General features: G+C 35.0%; 1 protein-coding gene across 1 annotated transcript; it reads left to right on the top strand.

Annotated features, from left to right (window-relative positions):
• The first annotated feature begins 12,346 nt into the window (after nt 1-12,346).
• Nucleotides 12,347-17,916, top strand: LOC149498241 (TMV resistance protein N-like). Its single transcript, XM_089717265.1, has 7 exons — nt 12,347-12,991; nt 13,157-13,347; nt 13,555-13,638; nt 14,367-15,307; nt 15,433-15,735; nt 15,832-16,557; nt 17,366-17,916. The coding sequence occupies exons 1-7, from the start codon at nt 12,510-12,512 to the stop codon at nt 17,810-17,812; spliced, it is 3,174 nt and encodes a 1,057-aa protein (XP_089573391.1). The 5' UTR covers nt 12,347-12,509; the 3' UTR covers nt 17,813-17,916.

The following is a 17,916-nucleotide window of genomic DNA, read 5'->3' as shown; positions in this document are numbered from 1 at the left end:
AAACATCATGCTAACAAGGACTTATCTATAATGCCCATCCTATCAACATGGCCAGTGAAGATTTTGGGTGGTAAGCCTTTAGTTAGCAGATCCGCTATCATCAGATCAGTACCGATATGCTCAATTGACACTTTGTGTTTTTGCACTTCTTCTTTCACAGATAGGTACTTTAAATCCATGTGCTTTGCACCCTTAGAGTACCTATCATTCTTAGAGAAGAAGACAGTTGCGGAATTATCACAGTAAATTGTCAACGGTCTAGTTATACTATCGACAATGCCTAGACCTGAGACAAAGTTCCGCAACCACAATGCATGAACAGTGGCCTCAAAGCATGCCACAAATTCAGCCTCCATAGTGGAAGTAGCAATGACAGACTGCTTTCCACTTTTCCATGATACTGCTCCTCCAACTAGAAGAAACAAGTAGCCAAATGTAGACTTTCTCGAATCTACACAACCGGCATAGTCTGAATCCGAGTATCTCACCAGTTCTAGATGGCTAGACATTCTATAAGTGAGTATATGATCCTTAGTGCCTTGTAAATACCTAAGTACTTTCTTTGCAGCTTTCCAATGGTCCATCCCGGGATTACTTTGATATCGCCCTAACATTCCTACGATGAAACTAATATCTGGTCAAGTACATGTCAGAACATACATTAAGCTCCCAACCACTGACGCATATGGAATAGACTCCATCTCTTTATGTTCCAAATCATTTTTAGGACATTGCATTTCGCTGAAGCTATCTCCTTTCTGAATTGGAACTATTCCTGCGAAGCATTTTTCCATTCTGAATCTCTCTAATACCTTATCAATGTAACCTCTTTAAGACAATCCTAACAGTCCTTGTGATCTATCACGGCATATTTCTATTCCAATCACAAAGGATGCCTCTCCCATATCTTTCATTTCAATGTTCTTAGAGAGAAAACCCTTTACATCATGCAACAAATCAACATCATTCGCAGCAAGAACAATGTCATCAACATATAGGACTAACATAATGAGCTTGCTCCCACTGACCTTCATATAAATACACTGATCAACAGTGTTTTCTATAAAACCATATGAAGTGATGGTATTATTGAACTTAAGATACCATTGACGGGAAGCTTGCTTCAATCCATATATTGACTTCTTTAACTTATAAAGTTTGCCTTTCCTGTGACCACAAACCCCTCTGGTTGGTCCATATATACTTCCTCCTCTAAGTCACCATTAAGAAAGGTTGTCTTTACATCCATTTGGTGAAGCTCTAGATCATAATGAGCCACCAAAGCCAAAATAATTTTTAAAGAGTCCTTTTTGGAAACTGGAGAAAAGGTTTCTTTATAATCAATGTCATCCTTCTGAGTGTAACTTTAGTAACAAGTCTGGCCTTATATCTTTCAATGTTGCCCTTAGAGTCCCATTTGGTCTTAAAAACCCATTTACAACCAACTTGTTTTGACCCCTTAGGCAACTTGACTAAATCCCAGACTTGATTGTCACTCATTGATTGCATTTCTTCCTTTATGGCATTAAACCACTTTTCAGAATTATCACATTTCTGGCTTTCTAGAAAGAGACTGGATCCTTATCAATGCTCAATTCACATTCATGATCAAGTGAGTAAACCATATAACCACTAGAAATAACTGGCCTTCTTTGCCTTTGTGACCTCCGTAATGCTATTTCTTGTGAAACCACTTGATCATTCGTGAATTGTTCATTATTTGCTGGTTCATCATTTATATGGTCATTTTGTAGGTTCGGAATGTTGTTTTGTTGTTCAACCATGTTGTTAAACCGTGATACAATAAGTGGAACAACAACCGAAGAAGAGACATTAGGAAAATCCATCTGAGTTGGATTTTCAATCTGAATCTCTTGCACATTCACCTTACGTGGTTCACTGCTCCCACTAATTTGGCCATTTTCAATAAACCGAGCATTACCGACTCAACAATTCTCGTACTATGGTTAGGACAATAAAATATGTACCCTTTTGACTTTTCAGGATATCCTATGAAAAATCCACTAACCGTTCTAGCATCAAGCTTCTTTTCATATGGATTATATATCATTGCTTCCGCTGGGCAACCCCAAACATGAAGATGCCTCAAACTAGGTTTCCTTCCCGTCCACAGTTCATAAGGGGTCTTAGGAACTGCATTACTAGGAACCCTATTAAGTAAATATGCAGCAGTCTTTAATGCATGCATCCATAATGATAAAGGTACAGTATAATTATTTAGCATACTCCTAACCATTTCCATAAGAGAACGATTCCGCCTTCCAGCTACACCATTCTGTTGAGGTGTATCTGGCATTGTGTATTACACACAAATGCCACGACTTTTAAGGAACTTTGCAAATGGACCTGGACATTGTCCATTTTCATTAAATTTACCATAATATTCACCACCTCTATCAGATCTTACCACTTTTACTTTTCTATTTAACTGCCTTTCTACCTCATTAATGAATATCTCAAGGATATCCACTGATTGACTTTTTTCATCCAGTAAATATACATAACCGTACCGTGAGAAATCATTGATAAAAGTAATAAAATATTTTTCACCACCCCAAGAGGGAACATCAAAAGGGCCACATATATCAGTGTGTATAAGTTCAAGCAATTCACTGCTTCTTGTGGCTAGATTCTTTAATGTGTGCTTAGTTTGCTTACCTTTAATGCAATCTATACACACTTCCCAGTCAATGAAATCCAATTGAGGTAAGATTCCACCTTTCACTAACCTCAAAATCCTTTCTTTGGATATGTGACCTAACCTTTGATGCCACAAGAAAGCAGAACATTCATTATGTGCACTACATTTAATACCTATATTGTGTTCAACATTAAACAGGGATTCAATAAATTCAGCATCAAGATTAAAACGATACAAACCATCAATTAAAGTACCAGAACCATAATAGTACTTAAGTTTGTATAATGAAAAAACACCATTACAAATCTTAAAACTGAAACCAACATTATCCAACCTCCCTACAGAAACTAGATTTCTAGCACATTCAGGAACATAGAGACACTTTTCAAGATCCAGATAACAACCAGTGTCCAGGATCAATCTATAAGTCCCAATTCCTTCTATTCGTGCCTTCACTCTGTTTTCCATGAATAGGAACTTTCAGTTTCATTTATGGGTTGGATCAAAAGAAATCCCTGTATAATATGAGACACATGAGTAGTTGCACCAGAATCTAACCACCAGGTATTATTAGGCACTTCAATAAGATTTGATTCAAAACATACTGAAACATAAAGTGTACCTTTATTTTCAATCCAAATCTTCCTTTTAGGATAATCCTTCTTGAAGTGATCATTCTTCCTACAGAAGTAGCACTTCAATTCCTTACGGATTTGGCCCTCATTAACCTTCATTGGGGCACTGTCCCTTTTCTTGCCTTTCTTCCCTGATTTGTTGTTGCTGCTACTAGCTCCATTATGAAATGTGAGATTGATACAGTTTTCCTTCAATTTCTTTAATCTTCCTTCCTCTTGTATCAACATGGCCTTGATTTCCTGAATGTTCCATTTTTCCTTAAGGGTGTTGTAATTCACCTAGAACTGACCAAACTCAAGAGGAAGTGAGTTAATAATAAATTGAACTAAAAAGGATTCACTCACATCCATTCCCATTGATTTCAGTTTGGCTGCCAAATTCTGCATGCCAGTCACATGATCATGAACGGATTGTGACCAATCAAACTTCTTGGTCGTCAGCTCACTCATCAAGGATCCTACGATTGACTTGTTAGCTATGTCCGATTGGGAGTATTCCTTAATTTTCAGCATGTACTCTCTCGCATTGTCGGTTCTGAGCATTGATGGCTTAATATTTTCAGCCATTGTCATTCTCATTAAGTTCAAGCTTAGCCTGTTAGACCACTCCCAAGCCTTATAATGAGACTTGTCAGCTTCAGTGCTGGTCTCTGTAATGGCTGCTGGCTTTTCAGAGACTAATGCTAGATCCAAGTCTAGAACTCCTAACTAATAATGGATTTGTTCGGACTAATCAGCATAGTTCAATCCATTGAACTTAGTCAACCCAGTGCCCATAGCAAACATGTTAAAGGAAGCTGCAACATTACACATATACTCATACGTTAATGCTTTGAGTAAGCAAAAAATGGATTCAAACAAATAACAACTTTAATTATGCATCTAGATTCACCTTTGGGTAATATTTAAATGCATAGCTTTAATCAATAATGATGCCAAGAAGAAAAATACTTTAATAGACTTTCATTGTGGAGCAACTTGCAAGCCTTTATGCAAGTCATAGAGAAGCACGCCCGTGCTCATTGCAGCACGCCTGTGCTCCTTTCTGGAATCCTGTTACGTTTTTTTTTTTATATTCCATTCAACTATTCAATAATGCTCCATACAATATGCATGTTATCTTTGGATATACATTCATATTAATTAGTACAATGATAAGTCTCTTTAATGCCATTGATTATAATTAATGGTCTACCTTTGGGTAACCTAACAAATTATAATCAACGAACTCAATTGTTCAATTTTAACTTTCATGTCATTTAACGGCATCACGCAAATATGAACAATTGAAAACTGCATAATCAATGTCTAAAACAATCCAAGCAAGGCCACTTTGGTGACTAACAAGTTTTCCATTCATTAAACATTGATTTATGCAAAACTTTTTATGAGATTGAATTAAGATCTCAAAACTTTAACGACATAACCCAATAATATGTCATAACCATTCTCTATAAATAACAGCATAATAATTTATAAAGCATAAAGAAAACAAACAGTTTTCAATTTCTATAATTTTTGGTTTCGCTTATACAAGATAAATCAACTTCACAATACGAAATTAATTTTCATTAATTAAGCTAAACAAAACACTATCAAACAAATCTAGAATAGGTACAGGCTCTGATACCACATGTTAAATAATCTTTAATATAGCCCAAATCTATTGTTCATAGAATTTGTTTGACAAGAATATATAATAATCGAAAGCGTACCTTGATCCATAACAGCAGATCTATGTTATGAGTTACCTCATTGCGGCAATTTGATTCTCACCGTAACAGTAGATCTACGTTTCTTCCTCTGGCCTTTTGTCCGTAAGTTTTCTCTCAATGTCATAGAATAATCAACAGCTACGGGAGTTTCTTTTATGAGCTCTCTCAAACAAGTTATCACCGTATGTGTTTGAGGCAGCCGTCACACTCCCTATTTTGTTTTCTTTTCTATGTCGACCCTAAGCTATCGATTCCTTTTTACTTTTATAAGACAGAGGAAGGGTATTAAAACCCTAACTGGCTCTTATCCATTAAGCCCAATAACCATCATCTTGGGCCACCTTAATTAGAACCAGCCCTTTAATCACATGGGCCACATATAGATTATTAAATAATCTAACATATGCAAGAAGAGACGGATGGGTTCTGAATCATTTATTTACTCCCGATGGGGATGCTTTAATTGCTTTGTAAAATGCTATAGATTCAGTCAAAAAACCGTGCATTTATTTCAAATGCTTGCTCCCCTGTCTATATTTTTGCAAGGCTTAATAATAAGTTTTGCAAACCATGTAAAGCACTAGCTCTGACTGTGATATGGGAAATAAAATAACTCCCTATTATTTTCTTTTGCAATCTTTATGCAAGCACAAGAAAGACAGATTGAAATATTTGAAGAAATAACTAATTCATTTTCTGCAGGTTCGTGGCCCAACTTGTGCTCGGAGGGTTGCCAATTATCTTGAGGAGATGAAAGAAGATGCAGGAATAAAAAACATAATGGTTTTGGAATGTGGCTTCAATGGCTGGGAAGCAGCCGGTAGACCTGTCTGTCGCTGCAATGATATCTCGTGTAAGGCAGAAAGTGCTGAGTAATTCATTATAAAACACATCCCCACTTAGGAGGAAGCATATAATAATGTAAGCATATTATATCTACTTGCTATAATATCACAAATCGAGATAAACTTAATGATATGTAATGTTTGATGCTGTTTCTCTATAGTTTAAAGTATCTGTTTCTCTATAGACCAATGTTCAGATGAAACTGCAATTTTTCATGCACATTTTTGTTGTAGAAATAGAAAGGAATATAAATGCAAGGACTGCTTGTATATTGTTTTTGCTCCATTTAGCTTTGGTATAGTGGCCTTAAGGCCAAAATTAGAGAAAGGAATAACCTTTCTATGACTGCGTGGCATGTATTAAACAATCGATTCTTATGAAAAAAATATAAGCTTTTTATGTTTGATTCATTCTGAAATTGAAAATTAAATATATTCATTTTTGAAGTCAATTTTTTAGTTCGTTTATGAAAAAAATCTAAAATTTTTTAAATATACTTCCTCCCTTTTCAAAAAGTTCACTTTCTTTTCTCACACATATTAAGAAATGGAAGTTATTATGGTCAGTGAATAATTTTGTTACTATAATTTTTTTATTACACCCATATTAAATAACATATGAACAATTATTATATTGAAATAATAAAAACTATATTGATAATATAAAATGATAAACATAAATTGTAATTAATGTGTGACATCCCAGGTTTGGGGCACTACACCTTAGGCGAATCTCACATCGACTACGCACAAGGTGTTCAGACTGTACATAAGAGGGGTGGTAACTGAACTGGTTAGCGCGCTTTTGGGTGGCACCCCAGGTTTGGGACACTCAAGGGACAAAGCCGTGAGGGGTACTCATACGGAAGGCCCCAAAGCGGACAATACTAACTAGGGCAGGGCCATGACATAATGAGGGTGACTAATATTGATGACTTTTTAAAATTCTAAACGGAAAGAAAAGAAGAAGAATAAAACTACTTATTAAATAATATATGAATTTGAAATGAAACTGAGTTTGGAAAAGTAATGAATTAATGAGAATTATTGAAAATAAGATAAAATTTAATAAGGATATAATAGACAATTTAAAGATTAATTATAACATAAAAAAGGTGAGTGGACTATATTTTGGACCAACATGGAATATCCTATCGAGACGGAGGGAGTATTATGTTTACATAATTTTAATTTACATTGAAATAATAATAATAATCATTTTAAAGTATTATTTTTAATTTCTAACAATTTTATTTAATTATATGAGAATTGCAAAATACTATAATTTTTGAACTTAGACATCTACCTGAATAAACCCATGATTGACATCCTAAAACTGAGGTATCTTAGGAGGAGTTCTCTTCCTTCTTGGTATGGTGACAAACTTAGAATTTACAATCTCCTAGAGCTTATTAAGAGAGAATTCTACAACCATTGAGGTTTAGATCTCAAAATCTTTTCTTAAAATTCTGCTTGTAATTTTCTTAATATTATAGCCTATTAAACAACTAAATCCTAAAGCTAAAACTATTCACTACCCACTACAATAACTACCCACTAATAGCTACCCATCGTTTAAGGATGTTAAAACAGTTCATGATACGCGAGCACAATTGTCTAACATGTGAAATAAAAGGGTTATGATTGAGATTAAATGAGTTTTGTCATAAACATATCACCAATTTATGATATGAATATAAACGTGTTGTCCCACGAGTTGACACATAAATTAAGCGATCGACTCATTTATTTAAAAATAAAGAGATAATTTTAGTATTTTATATAAATACTCCAACTAAAACTGAAACCACCCGGAAAATCTTTTTCGAAAATTTTGCATTTAAAATTTAATTGTAAATTTTAACCAATGAAATTTAGTGGAAAATATTTTATTATTGCTAAATCAGACCTGTAAATCAGTTTGAATTTTTCGAAAATCAAGTGAAAAACTCATAAACCAAGCAAAACCAAGTCAAATCACTGAATTACCAAACTGATTTGAATCGAACCAGAATAGTCTAGAAACCTTTGATTTTTTCTTTTCTTTCTTTCTTTCTTTTCTTTTCTCTCCTTCCTGTTAACGCCGGCCCCAGCAGCAGCAGCTCTCCCCTCCCCTTGGCCTCGTTTTTCAGGCGAAACTAGCCTTCAACCGACGGGCGTGAACTCTTCCTCTCCTTAACAGCACCTCCGGTCACTTTTTTCCCTTTCTCCGGCCTGCCCGTTTTAGCGCAAAGACGAGAGAGTCAGGCCCCGATTTGGTATCGCCGGCGACCTCAAGCAATTTTCGAATACTCTTCGGTTAGGTAAGCCGATTATCCTCCCTCCTCACTCATTTGCATGTTATTTTGTATAGATTGGACGAATTATTGAAGGAATTGATCAAAATGGAACTTAGGGATTTAAGGATAAAAATTTGGATTTCGTTAGATATTGACACAATTCGTAGTAGTTGGCTATAGAATTGAATCCTATATGAAATTTACTATGTTTTGGCGTAGGAATTGCAAGATTCTGGAATCATGGTACCTCCGGGTACCAAGAAGGGCGGCGACGGCGGAGGCTCCGGTGACCGGAATTCTTCGTAGACAGTATATTCCAATTTTATATAGACTCTAGTTTTGCAATTAGTTTTGTACTTTGATATTGTTTTGTGCTCGAATCATTCAACAACAGAAATCGAAAATTAGGCTTCTAAGCCGTAAATATCACAGAAACTTAAATTAAGGAGGGATTATATGAACTGTGTAAGCCTAGTTTGGTAGAAATGCAGTAGCTAAGTTATTAGGTATTCTAATGACATGAGTAAATTGTTTGTTAGCATAATTTAAGGTTAATCGAGGTTATAGTTTTATAAAAAGAAACCTTTAGTGTTATTGATTCCCAATATAGATTATGATATTGATTCCCAATATCGATAATTAGACACGCGTTTACAATTAGTCACAGGTAAAAATATTTAGTTTTCTATGCCAAGACGGAGTTGAATTCATAAAACACAAATCAAAGTGTGCTTAGGAATCAAGATATGAGTTTACTTAGCAAATACTTGCGTGTTGGACTTAAATTCATCGTAAGGATATAAAAATCAGCATGGTTGTTAGACATGTAAATTTGTAAGTTATACTTGAGTTGACTTATTAAAGGAAAAAAATCTAGGATTTAGTGTTGAAAATAATTGGGTTATAGGTCATGAAATATAAATAGGTGCAGTCAAAGAAACCATTTATTTAGCTGTGATTAAATTTGAAAAGTGAAAATCAATGATGAGTATGTATATAAATAAGACTTATCGAATTAAGTAAAGAATTTGTTTTGTTTTTACTTATTAAGTAATTCATATTAATATATGAATTCAAAATATTGATTTTATAATCACTGTATAATGAAGGATGGTTGGTTGATAATAATAGAAGGATGGGGATTTTATTTATAGTTCTTTGCTTGGTGGATGGGCTGCCGATTGATTTACTGGGATTTAAACTAGAAATTGAGTATGATTTAGGGGAGATGCTGTCGGATATTCGACAGAATATTTTAAGCTAATAGGCTAAGTGTATTATCAGTAATCATTAGTTGACTAATAGAGTTATAATAGGATACAAAGTTACTATTGATTAAATTTGTGGATGCAAATAGGTGTAATACAAAAATTGAGTAATTGTTAATAATTATGCTAAAATAAGATAAATAATTATCCTAGTAATAAATCAAATAGATGATAGGTTATAACTCAAATCTTGATCAAGAAACCTTAAACATATAACTTCAATTGGGAAAATTCGATAATTGCATTTAAGTTAGTATACCATTTGTTTGAACTATAATATGGTTTATAAGCATGTTTTTAAAAGATTCCAATATTATTACAGCAAGTAGCATTGTAATTGGAACATAAGATGGTAACATCTGTGATTGAGTTCTTATATATATATATATATATATATATATATGTGTGTGTGTGTGTGTGTATGTATAAAAGATTAATTATTGTCATTTTATAAGAGTGTTGAAAGACTAAGTAATGTTGATGTTGATGTTGATATGGAAGGTTGTTGAAATGATGATTATTGATTGGAGGAGGGGGTATTTGATGGAGACGATTGCCTGATGGGTGGGCTGTGTGAATTTGATTGTTAAATGTTAGATATTTGACATTGTCTAAACAGGTAGAAAGTCCTATTTCATTGGGGGGGTTCTGCTGAAATTTTGACAGAATCTTAATTACTTATAATTATAGCTAGTAAATTAGTTGCTAATTTATTTAAAGAGATTCCTTACTCTATTCATTTCTCTCCTCTTAATTTAACTTCTCCTAGGTCGATCGAGCTCGTCTGCTACTCCTGAATCAAAAACCAGAACTAGAGCTTTTTGTCCTCTATAATAAATAGCGCATTACTACTTGCTTCATACATAAAGATACTACTACATAATATTATAATTGTCTATTTAATTAATTATTATTTAATTTATTGCATCAACATTCATTACTTTTTACTTATTTGTATATGTGTGTATACTTGTACATTTGCATAATCTTTGTTTATTTAAGGTGCCACGTAAATGAAATGTTTGATTAATTGTGTTGTGATATTCCTATGCCTTGTTTGTGTGGATTTGGGATGAAGTGGGTCACCACGGGTTTGTGAGGGCGGTCTATGATACCGTCGGCCATATATGGGGAGATGGGCGCCCCCGTGTGCATATGATGATATGGATTATATGGAAGCTACAGAGTGGCCTCCTATTGGTATGAAAAAGAAAAGAGAATATAAAAAAAATGAGAGGGCTGGTCAAGTGAGGATTAGACCGGTCAAACCATGTATGGGTATCGGCTCCCTGGTGCACATGTCAGGAGAGGATGGGCCATGTGTGAGAATGGCAATTGTGAGGTTTCAGTGACGCTACTGACTAATTTTCACTTGTTTGATTACTTGAATGTGTAATTATTTGTAGATGCTGATGTTATGCCATATGCTTGATTGGCCGTGTGTTCATTTTATTACTTTAGGAGGCATTTCGTGTGAATGCTTGTGTTATGCAGTAGTTACTATTTATTATTAAACTCACATTTCTTTTATTTAATTTTTTTTTTCTTCCAGATAGTAGAATTCTCTTTGTCCCTATTAAGCTCTGTTTTCTTCACCGCAGAGTTAGAAAAAAAATTTCTTAGTTTCAGTAATTGTTTTGCTGTATAGCTGTATGTACAAGAATTTGTTTATATTTATCGAACTCCGCAGTTGTAGAATCGTATTCGATAAACTTAGATGGATCTCTAATTATTTAGTTATGTGAATACATGAATCTGTTAGGCCATATTGTGAATGATTCGTGTTATAATTGGGCCTGAGCTATAAAATGTTTAAGTTGCTGGATTTGGGCCAAAGTATAATATAATCATGTGATTTATTATGTATGACACTATGGGCTGATTATTTGAAATTTATATTCATATAATTGAATTTTATAGTTAGGCTTACTACGGGTTTCGGGGGGCTTTAAGCTTACCTGGGCCCTAGTGCCAGTCCAGCCCATGGAAATGGGTCGTGACAAAAACTCTATTTAAACTTTATTGTTGTATTAATTTTTTTTATTTTAGTTTATGAATCTTAAAGAATCTATGCAATATAAGAAAATTTATTTTTAAATATGGTTTGAGTTAAATAATTTAAAAATTAAAAATATCATAAGCAAATTAAGTGAGTCGTATTAGGTGGATTGCACATGTCGTGTTTGTGTAATCTGTCTAATTTTCATATCGTGTTCATGTTAATAAATTTGACACAATTATTAAATAGATTGTGTTTGTATTACCTTTAATTATGTTGCATGTTAGGCGAATCTATGTCAAACTCAGACATGCCAATCTGTTTTGATATTCCTATTATAACAATATACCATAACAAATGGAATTCAATAAAATTGTTTATAATAATATTTAAAATATATTTAGAAATAAGAATTCATTAGCTTTTATTTTCTAGCATAATAATTTTATAAAATAAATTAAGAATTAAATTCTTTATATAAATAATACTAATTATATTTTGAAGCTATATTTGTTATCATCTCTTTGGTATTTATTTATTTTTTCTAGCCTAGCCTTGTTGTTTGTTTTGCTGTCTTGTTTATCAATATTTTGTAGCTTCTTGTTTGTCTTCGTCCCTTTGACCTTTGTTCTTGGTATTTAATGTATTGTCGTTTTGTTTTCATTTTAGTTTGGTACATTCAATTATTTATGTTGAATTATTGTTCTTGAATTATTGTTCTTGGCATTTATTATTTTTCTGGCCTAGCCTTTGTTTGTTCTGCTGGTTGTTTTTCCAAGTTTGTTGCTTCATGTTTGCCTTCATATGGTTGGTCTGTATTCTTACTGACTCGTCTTCTTAAGCAGTAGGACGGCACATTTAACTTTCTTAGTTGAGGAAACTTCATACGTTTATAAATATAAATAGATGTCTTCGTCATCTTGTATCGTTGAGAAAATTTCTTAGAAACTGCAATAAATAAATAATAAATTCAATTAAAAATTGGAGAACTTACAAGAATCATTAATAATATTAGTAAATAAATTAGAAATTTTATTTATATATACCACATCAAATGCAGCTTTCTGAGTATCGCAAAATACACAAAAAGCAAGAAATGATTTAATATGGCTTCTGCTTCTTCTTCTTCCTCTATTCGCCCAACAATAAAGTACGATGTGTTTCTTAGTTTTAGAGGTTCAGACATTCGCTATGGTTTTATTCAACATCTTCATAAAGCACTGGTCGGAAATGGAATTCTACCTTTCATAGACGATAATATTGATGAAGGAGAAGCGATCGAGCCAAAAATTTTGAAAACAATTGAAGAATCGAACATTTCAGTGATCATATTCTCGGAAAATTTTGCCGCTTCGTCATATTGCTTGGATGAAGTCGTCAAAATCCTTGAATGCCAAAAAGAAAGGGGTCAAAAGATAGTACCTATTTTCTACGGTGTGGATCCTGCTGATCTAGAAGAGCCAACTGGAAGCTTTCAAAAAGTACTAGACACTTGGGAAAATAGTATGTCCAAGTCGAAGGTGGAAAAATGGCGTGATGCTTTGAAGACAGCAGCCTTACTAAAAGGGTGGGTCAGACCTAAAGAAACGTAAGACATCATAACTCAAATTTTTATTATACGTACATACATAGAGTTTTGTACCAAAGAAAAAAAAAAAAAGGGAAATAAACATAGAGAAGCATTTTTATTTAATAGCTATTAATTGTTTAGAAATTTATTACTTATTTGCACAATATTTTTTTATGATGCTAGGTATGAACCTGATCTTATTCAAGGTATCATCAATTTCATCAGGAAAAAGCTAGAACGTTTTGAATCCTGCAATGATTCTGAGGATTTAGTTGGCCAAGCTTCAAAAGTTGAAGAAATTATTTCATTCTTAATGCCTTCCGGTGATGTCATTGATCGCATTATTATTGGCATATGGGGAATGGTTGGAATAGGTAAAACAACTATTGCTAAAGCTATATTTAATAGAATCTGTCATCTCTTTGAAGGCAAGTTGTTACGGACAAATTCCGTAACCGTGTGAGGCCAACATCAAAGATGCGTACCTAGCTGCGTTTCAACCTGCGTGGGTTGAGGCGGCTTAGCGGATTAGGGCGTTCTGCCCCAGTGGTACCATTACCCTATGCAAAGTCTGCATGCAGGCAGGGTAGTGTGCTGCTCGGGCACAACTGGTCGAGAGCTGGGCCGCTCTCCTGATGAGCCCATGGCAGGGCGAAACCAGTGTGGTACGGTATGGCGAGGCTTGCCTCGGAGCCATGCGGGAGGGCTCCCGGGGCGCCGCACGGGCGCAGTGCTGCGCGAGACTCTATGCCCGTGACAGAGTGGTATCAGAGCAGACTTGCTTTACATCAATGCCCAGCAGTTCACTCGATGATGCACAACTCCAGGGCCAGTGTCAAAAGTACCGCCCTGTGTCTTGTCTCCTCGTGGTGTCGAAGCAATGGCGGAGTCCTAGGCACCACAGCTCCACGTGATGTCCGAGCAATGGCAGAGTCCTAGGCATCACACATCTTCGGGCGATGCTGAATCAAATGGCGGGGCTAGGCATCGCACCTCTATCCGGTGTCAAAGCAATGGCGCAGACCTCAGGCACCGAGCGCGTATTTTGGAGCATGTGTTTCGGGGGCAGGCATGGCTACATAAAGCTAGAGAAGTGGGTCGAAGTGGGGCGTAAAGCAAGGACGGTCCAAGGGCGAGTCGACCTCTCCATCGGCACGAGGACGTGCCTGGTTTTGAGTGGGGGAGGATGTTACGGACAAATTCCGTAACCGTGTGAGGCCAACATCAAAGATGCGTACCTAGCTGCGTTTCAACCTGCGTGGGTTGAGGCGGCTTAGCGGATTAGGGCGTTCTGCCCCAGTGGTACCATTACCCTATGCAAAGTCTGCATGCAGGCAGGGTAGTGTGCTGCTCGGGCACAACTGGTCGAGAGCTGGGCCGCTCTCCTGATGAGCCCATGGCAGGGCGAAACCAGTGTGGTACGGTATGGCGAGGCTTGCCTCGGAGCCATGCGGGAGGGCTCCCGGGGCGCCGCACGGGCGCAGTGCTGCGCGAGACTCTATGCCCGTGACAAAGTACTTCCTTGAAAATGTAAAGAAAAAATCACACGCTGAAGCAAACGAAGAGATTCTTAAAGGAATATTGGGTTCGGATGCTAGACAAGAAATGAATCAACTTAGATACAAAAAAGTTCTTATTGTTCTTGATGATGTAGATAACTTTATTAGTCAAGTACAACCTTTAGTTGGAAATATTGATTATTTTGGTGCAGGAAGTAGGATCATCATAGTAAGTAGAGATAAGCAGGTGCTTCAAATGATAGCAGATAAAGTATATAAAATTAAAGGGTTACATGAAAAAGATGCGCTTAAACTTTTCAATTTATATGCCTTTAGAAATAGAGATGACCCAAAAGAAGATTATAAGGACTTGTCAATGAGAGTGATAAAATATGCTGACGGTCATCCACTGGCTCTTAAAGTTTTGGGTGCATCTTTAAATGGCATGCCAAAAGCCCCATGGGAAAGTGCAATAGATAAGCTTGGGGAAATACCTAACCGGTTCATTGTTAAGAAGCTGCAAGTAAGTTATGAAGAACTTGATCCAGATGTACGACGAATGTTTCTTGACATAGCATGTTTTTTTAAAGGAGAGCCTGTATCTAAAGTTACAAGAATATTTGATGCTTGCCATTTTCGTACTGAGTATGGATTACAAGTACTTATCAACAGGTGCTTAATTTCCGAGAAAAGAGAGACGTCCGGCAACATAGAAATGCATGATTTACTACAAGAAATGGGTCGAGAAATTGTTCGCCTAGAATGTACAGAGCTGGGCCGACGGAGTAGGTTATGGAATCATGAAGATATTCGTCGTGTGTTGGAGAACAAAACAGTAAGCAAGCGATAAAGCATTTGAATACACTTTTTAATATTTAAATTTTTACAGTACATATTGGGGTTCAAGATATCTTTTTGAAGTAAAAATAGTTTAATTACTTTTCTTTTTCCTATGTTTAGGGAACGCACTTGGTTGAAGGCGTATCTTTGGACAACTCAAAATTAAGCATAGAAAACTTGTCTTCTAGAGTTTTTGCCAAAATGAATGGAATTAGAATTCTTAATTTCTACCATCCTGAATATGAACATCATCCAAATTTGCAATTCCCAGAAAGTCTTGAATCTCTACCTAATGAGATGAAGTATATGGTATGGCATTCCTATCCTTTAAGATATTTGCCACCAAATTTTCATCCTGAGACGCTTGTTGAGCTTGACTTGTCTGAGAGTCGTGACGTTAAACGACTTTGGCGTGGAGTGCGGGTATGCTTTTAACTCTTTATCTTTTTATATATGGCGTAGTATTCTAGATATATTAATTCATAAATTTTTTTTAACTGATTCTCTTTTTAATAATAGAATCTTCCAGATTTACATGTAATTACACTCCGTGAGTGTAGACGCTTAATCGAGATGCCTGACTTCTCCAATGCTCCAAGACTCGAGATCATAGATTGTACGAATTGTCGAAGTTTGAAAAAGGTTTCTCCATCCATTAGTATTCTCGAAAACCTTCGCAAACTGAATTTGTCAGGTTGTAAAAAAATTAAAAATCTTCCGAAGTGTCCAATGTCTCTTAAGATGCTTTTCCTTTGCTATTGCTCAAAAATCAACCAGTTTGCTCAACTTCCAGACACTATAGAAGATTTAGACCTGCGCGGAACTGCAATAGAAGAAATACTCACACCAATTGGGTTGTTCTCGAAACTGAAGAAATTTAGTTTGAGCAAAAATCTAAATATTGAGAAACTGAACTTGAGTTCAAACTGCAACTTAAGGACTTTAGATCTAAGTGAAAGGAGCTTTAAGAGCATACCTGAAACCATCATACCTTCAGGACTCGTTACACTCAGTATAAATAATTGTCGAAGTCTTGGACGTTTACCAGAACTTCCGTCGTGCTTGCGAAGCCTAACTGCCCGATCTTGCGAGTCATTACGAACAGTTCCTTATTCGCTGATGAAACCCACAAATGAATTGGTAGAATTGGATTTTACGGATTGCGAAAGTTTGCTAACATCTGTGTGCAATGACCTTTTAACAAATTCGCAGCAAATGATTCAACGTCTCGCAGTTAGCGATGAGGTAATCTCTTTTATCTTTCTTTTATGGTAGACATAGACAATATCTATAGGAAAACCGGATCTGCTCGTGAACCAAATTAATCAAAATAAAATTTCATATTGAAATGAGAATATTTTTAACCATATATTAGGAAAAAAAGGATAAAATCAGAAAAATTTTTAAAAAATATTTACTGTCGTTGGTTTGGTCTATAATAGTAGTAGCTATAGACCTGATTTAGATAAGTAATTTATGTGTCGAAAATAGCATGTTCCTTAAAATGGAATCTAATCGGTTAAAACTAAAAGAAATAACATTAGTATTTCTTAATAGTATTATAATATAGTCTTTAGTATAATTAGTATTTCCTATTATATAATATTATGATTACGTCTTAGTATCACAGTAGTTAATAGGCATTCATGGGCTCTATGAATTTTGTTTATATATAAATTAAACGGGATTTTGTACAAGTTTGAAATGGGTATGAGTATATGGTAACGTAAATAAGGTTGAGATGCTTTTCTTATGTTTAAAATAGTTTGAGTATGGATAGGTGAATTTTGATAGGTATCCCCAATTTTTTAATTTTTTTATTTAAATTTTGTTATAATGGACTATATGATGACTGGATATAAAGACATATTTGAATAATGAGAATAATAATTTAAACGTAAATCACATTTTCATTTCCCAATACAATTTTTTTCTTTCCTTTTCTATTTCATTTATATTCCTGTCAATATCATTGTTCATGTACATCAAGTGTTTTTGTTTATCTACATATCTAACTTTATTCCTCTTATTTCTTCTAATTCTATGGTGCTAGAGTCTTTATAGAAGGAATTCATTTAAACTCATTCTACCTGGAAATGAGTTTCCAGAATGGATTAAACATCAAAGCTTCGGTTCTTCCGTTACAATTTCATTGCCTCAAAATTGGAGTGAGAGCTTTTTGGGTTTTGCATTATGTGCTGCTTTTATATTCGATAGTGGAGATTATTATAATCCATACGTAATGAGAGTGGATTACCAGTTCAAGTCCTCTGGTGAAAGCTACTCGACGTCAAGATTCGATGAAGAAGAGCTATACGCAGCTCCAAAGGCAGAACATGTTATTTTATTTTGTAATCCTGGATTTTCTGAACTTGAGGATGACATTAATTATGATGAGGCGTCGTTTGAATTTTCCCTTCGAGAGTTTCATTGTGAGCCTTTGTTACCTTTCTGTAGGGTTGAAAAGTGTGGGATTCAACTATTATATAAAGTTGTTTAAGGTTTTTGCAAAAAAATTAAAAAAGTAATTAATTATAAAAAAATTAAAAAAGTAATTAATTATAAGATTTAACTAGTAACGTACCAACGCAATGAGCGGATTAT

This window comes from Jatropha curcas, chromosome 2 (assembly GCF_041381405.1).
Source record: "Jatropha curcas cultivar XTBG-Jc1 chromosome 2, XTBG_Jcur_1.0, whole genome shotgun sequence".
Classification (NCBI taxonomy): domain Eukaryota; kingdom Viridiplantae; phylum Streptophyta; class Magnoliopsida; order Malpighiales; family Euphorbiaceae; genus Jatropha; species Jatropha curcas.
This window is presented reverse-complemented; position numbering and strand designations above follow the sequence as displayed.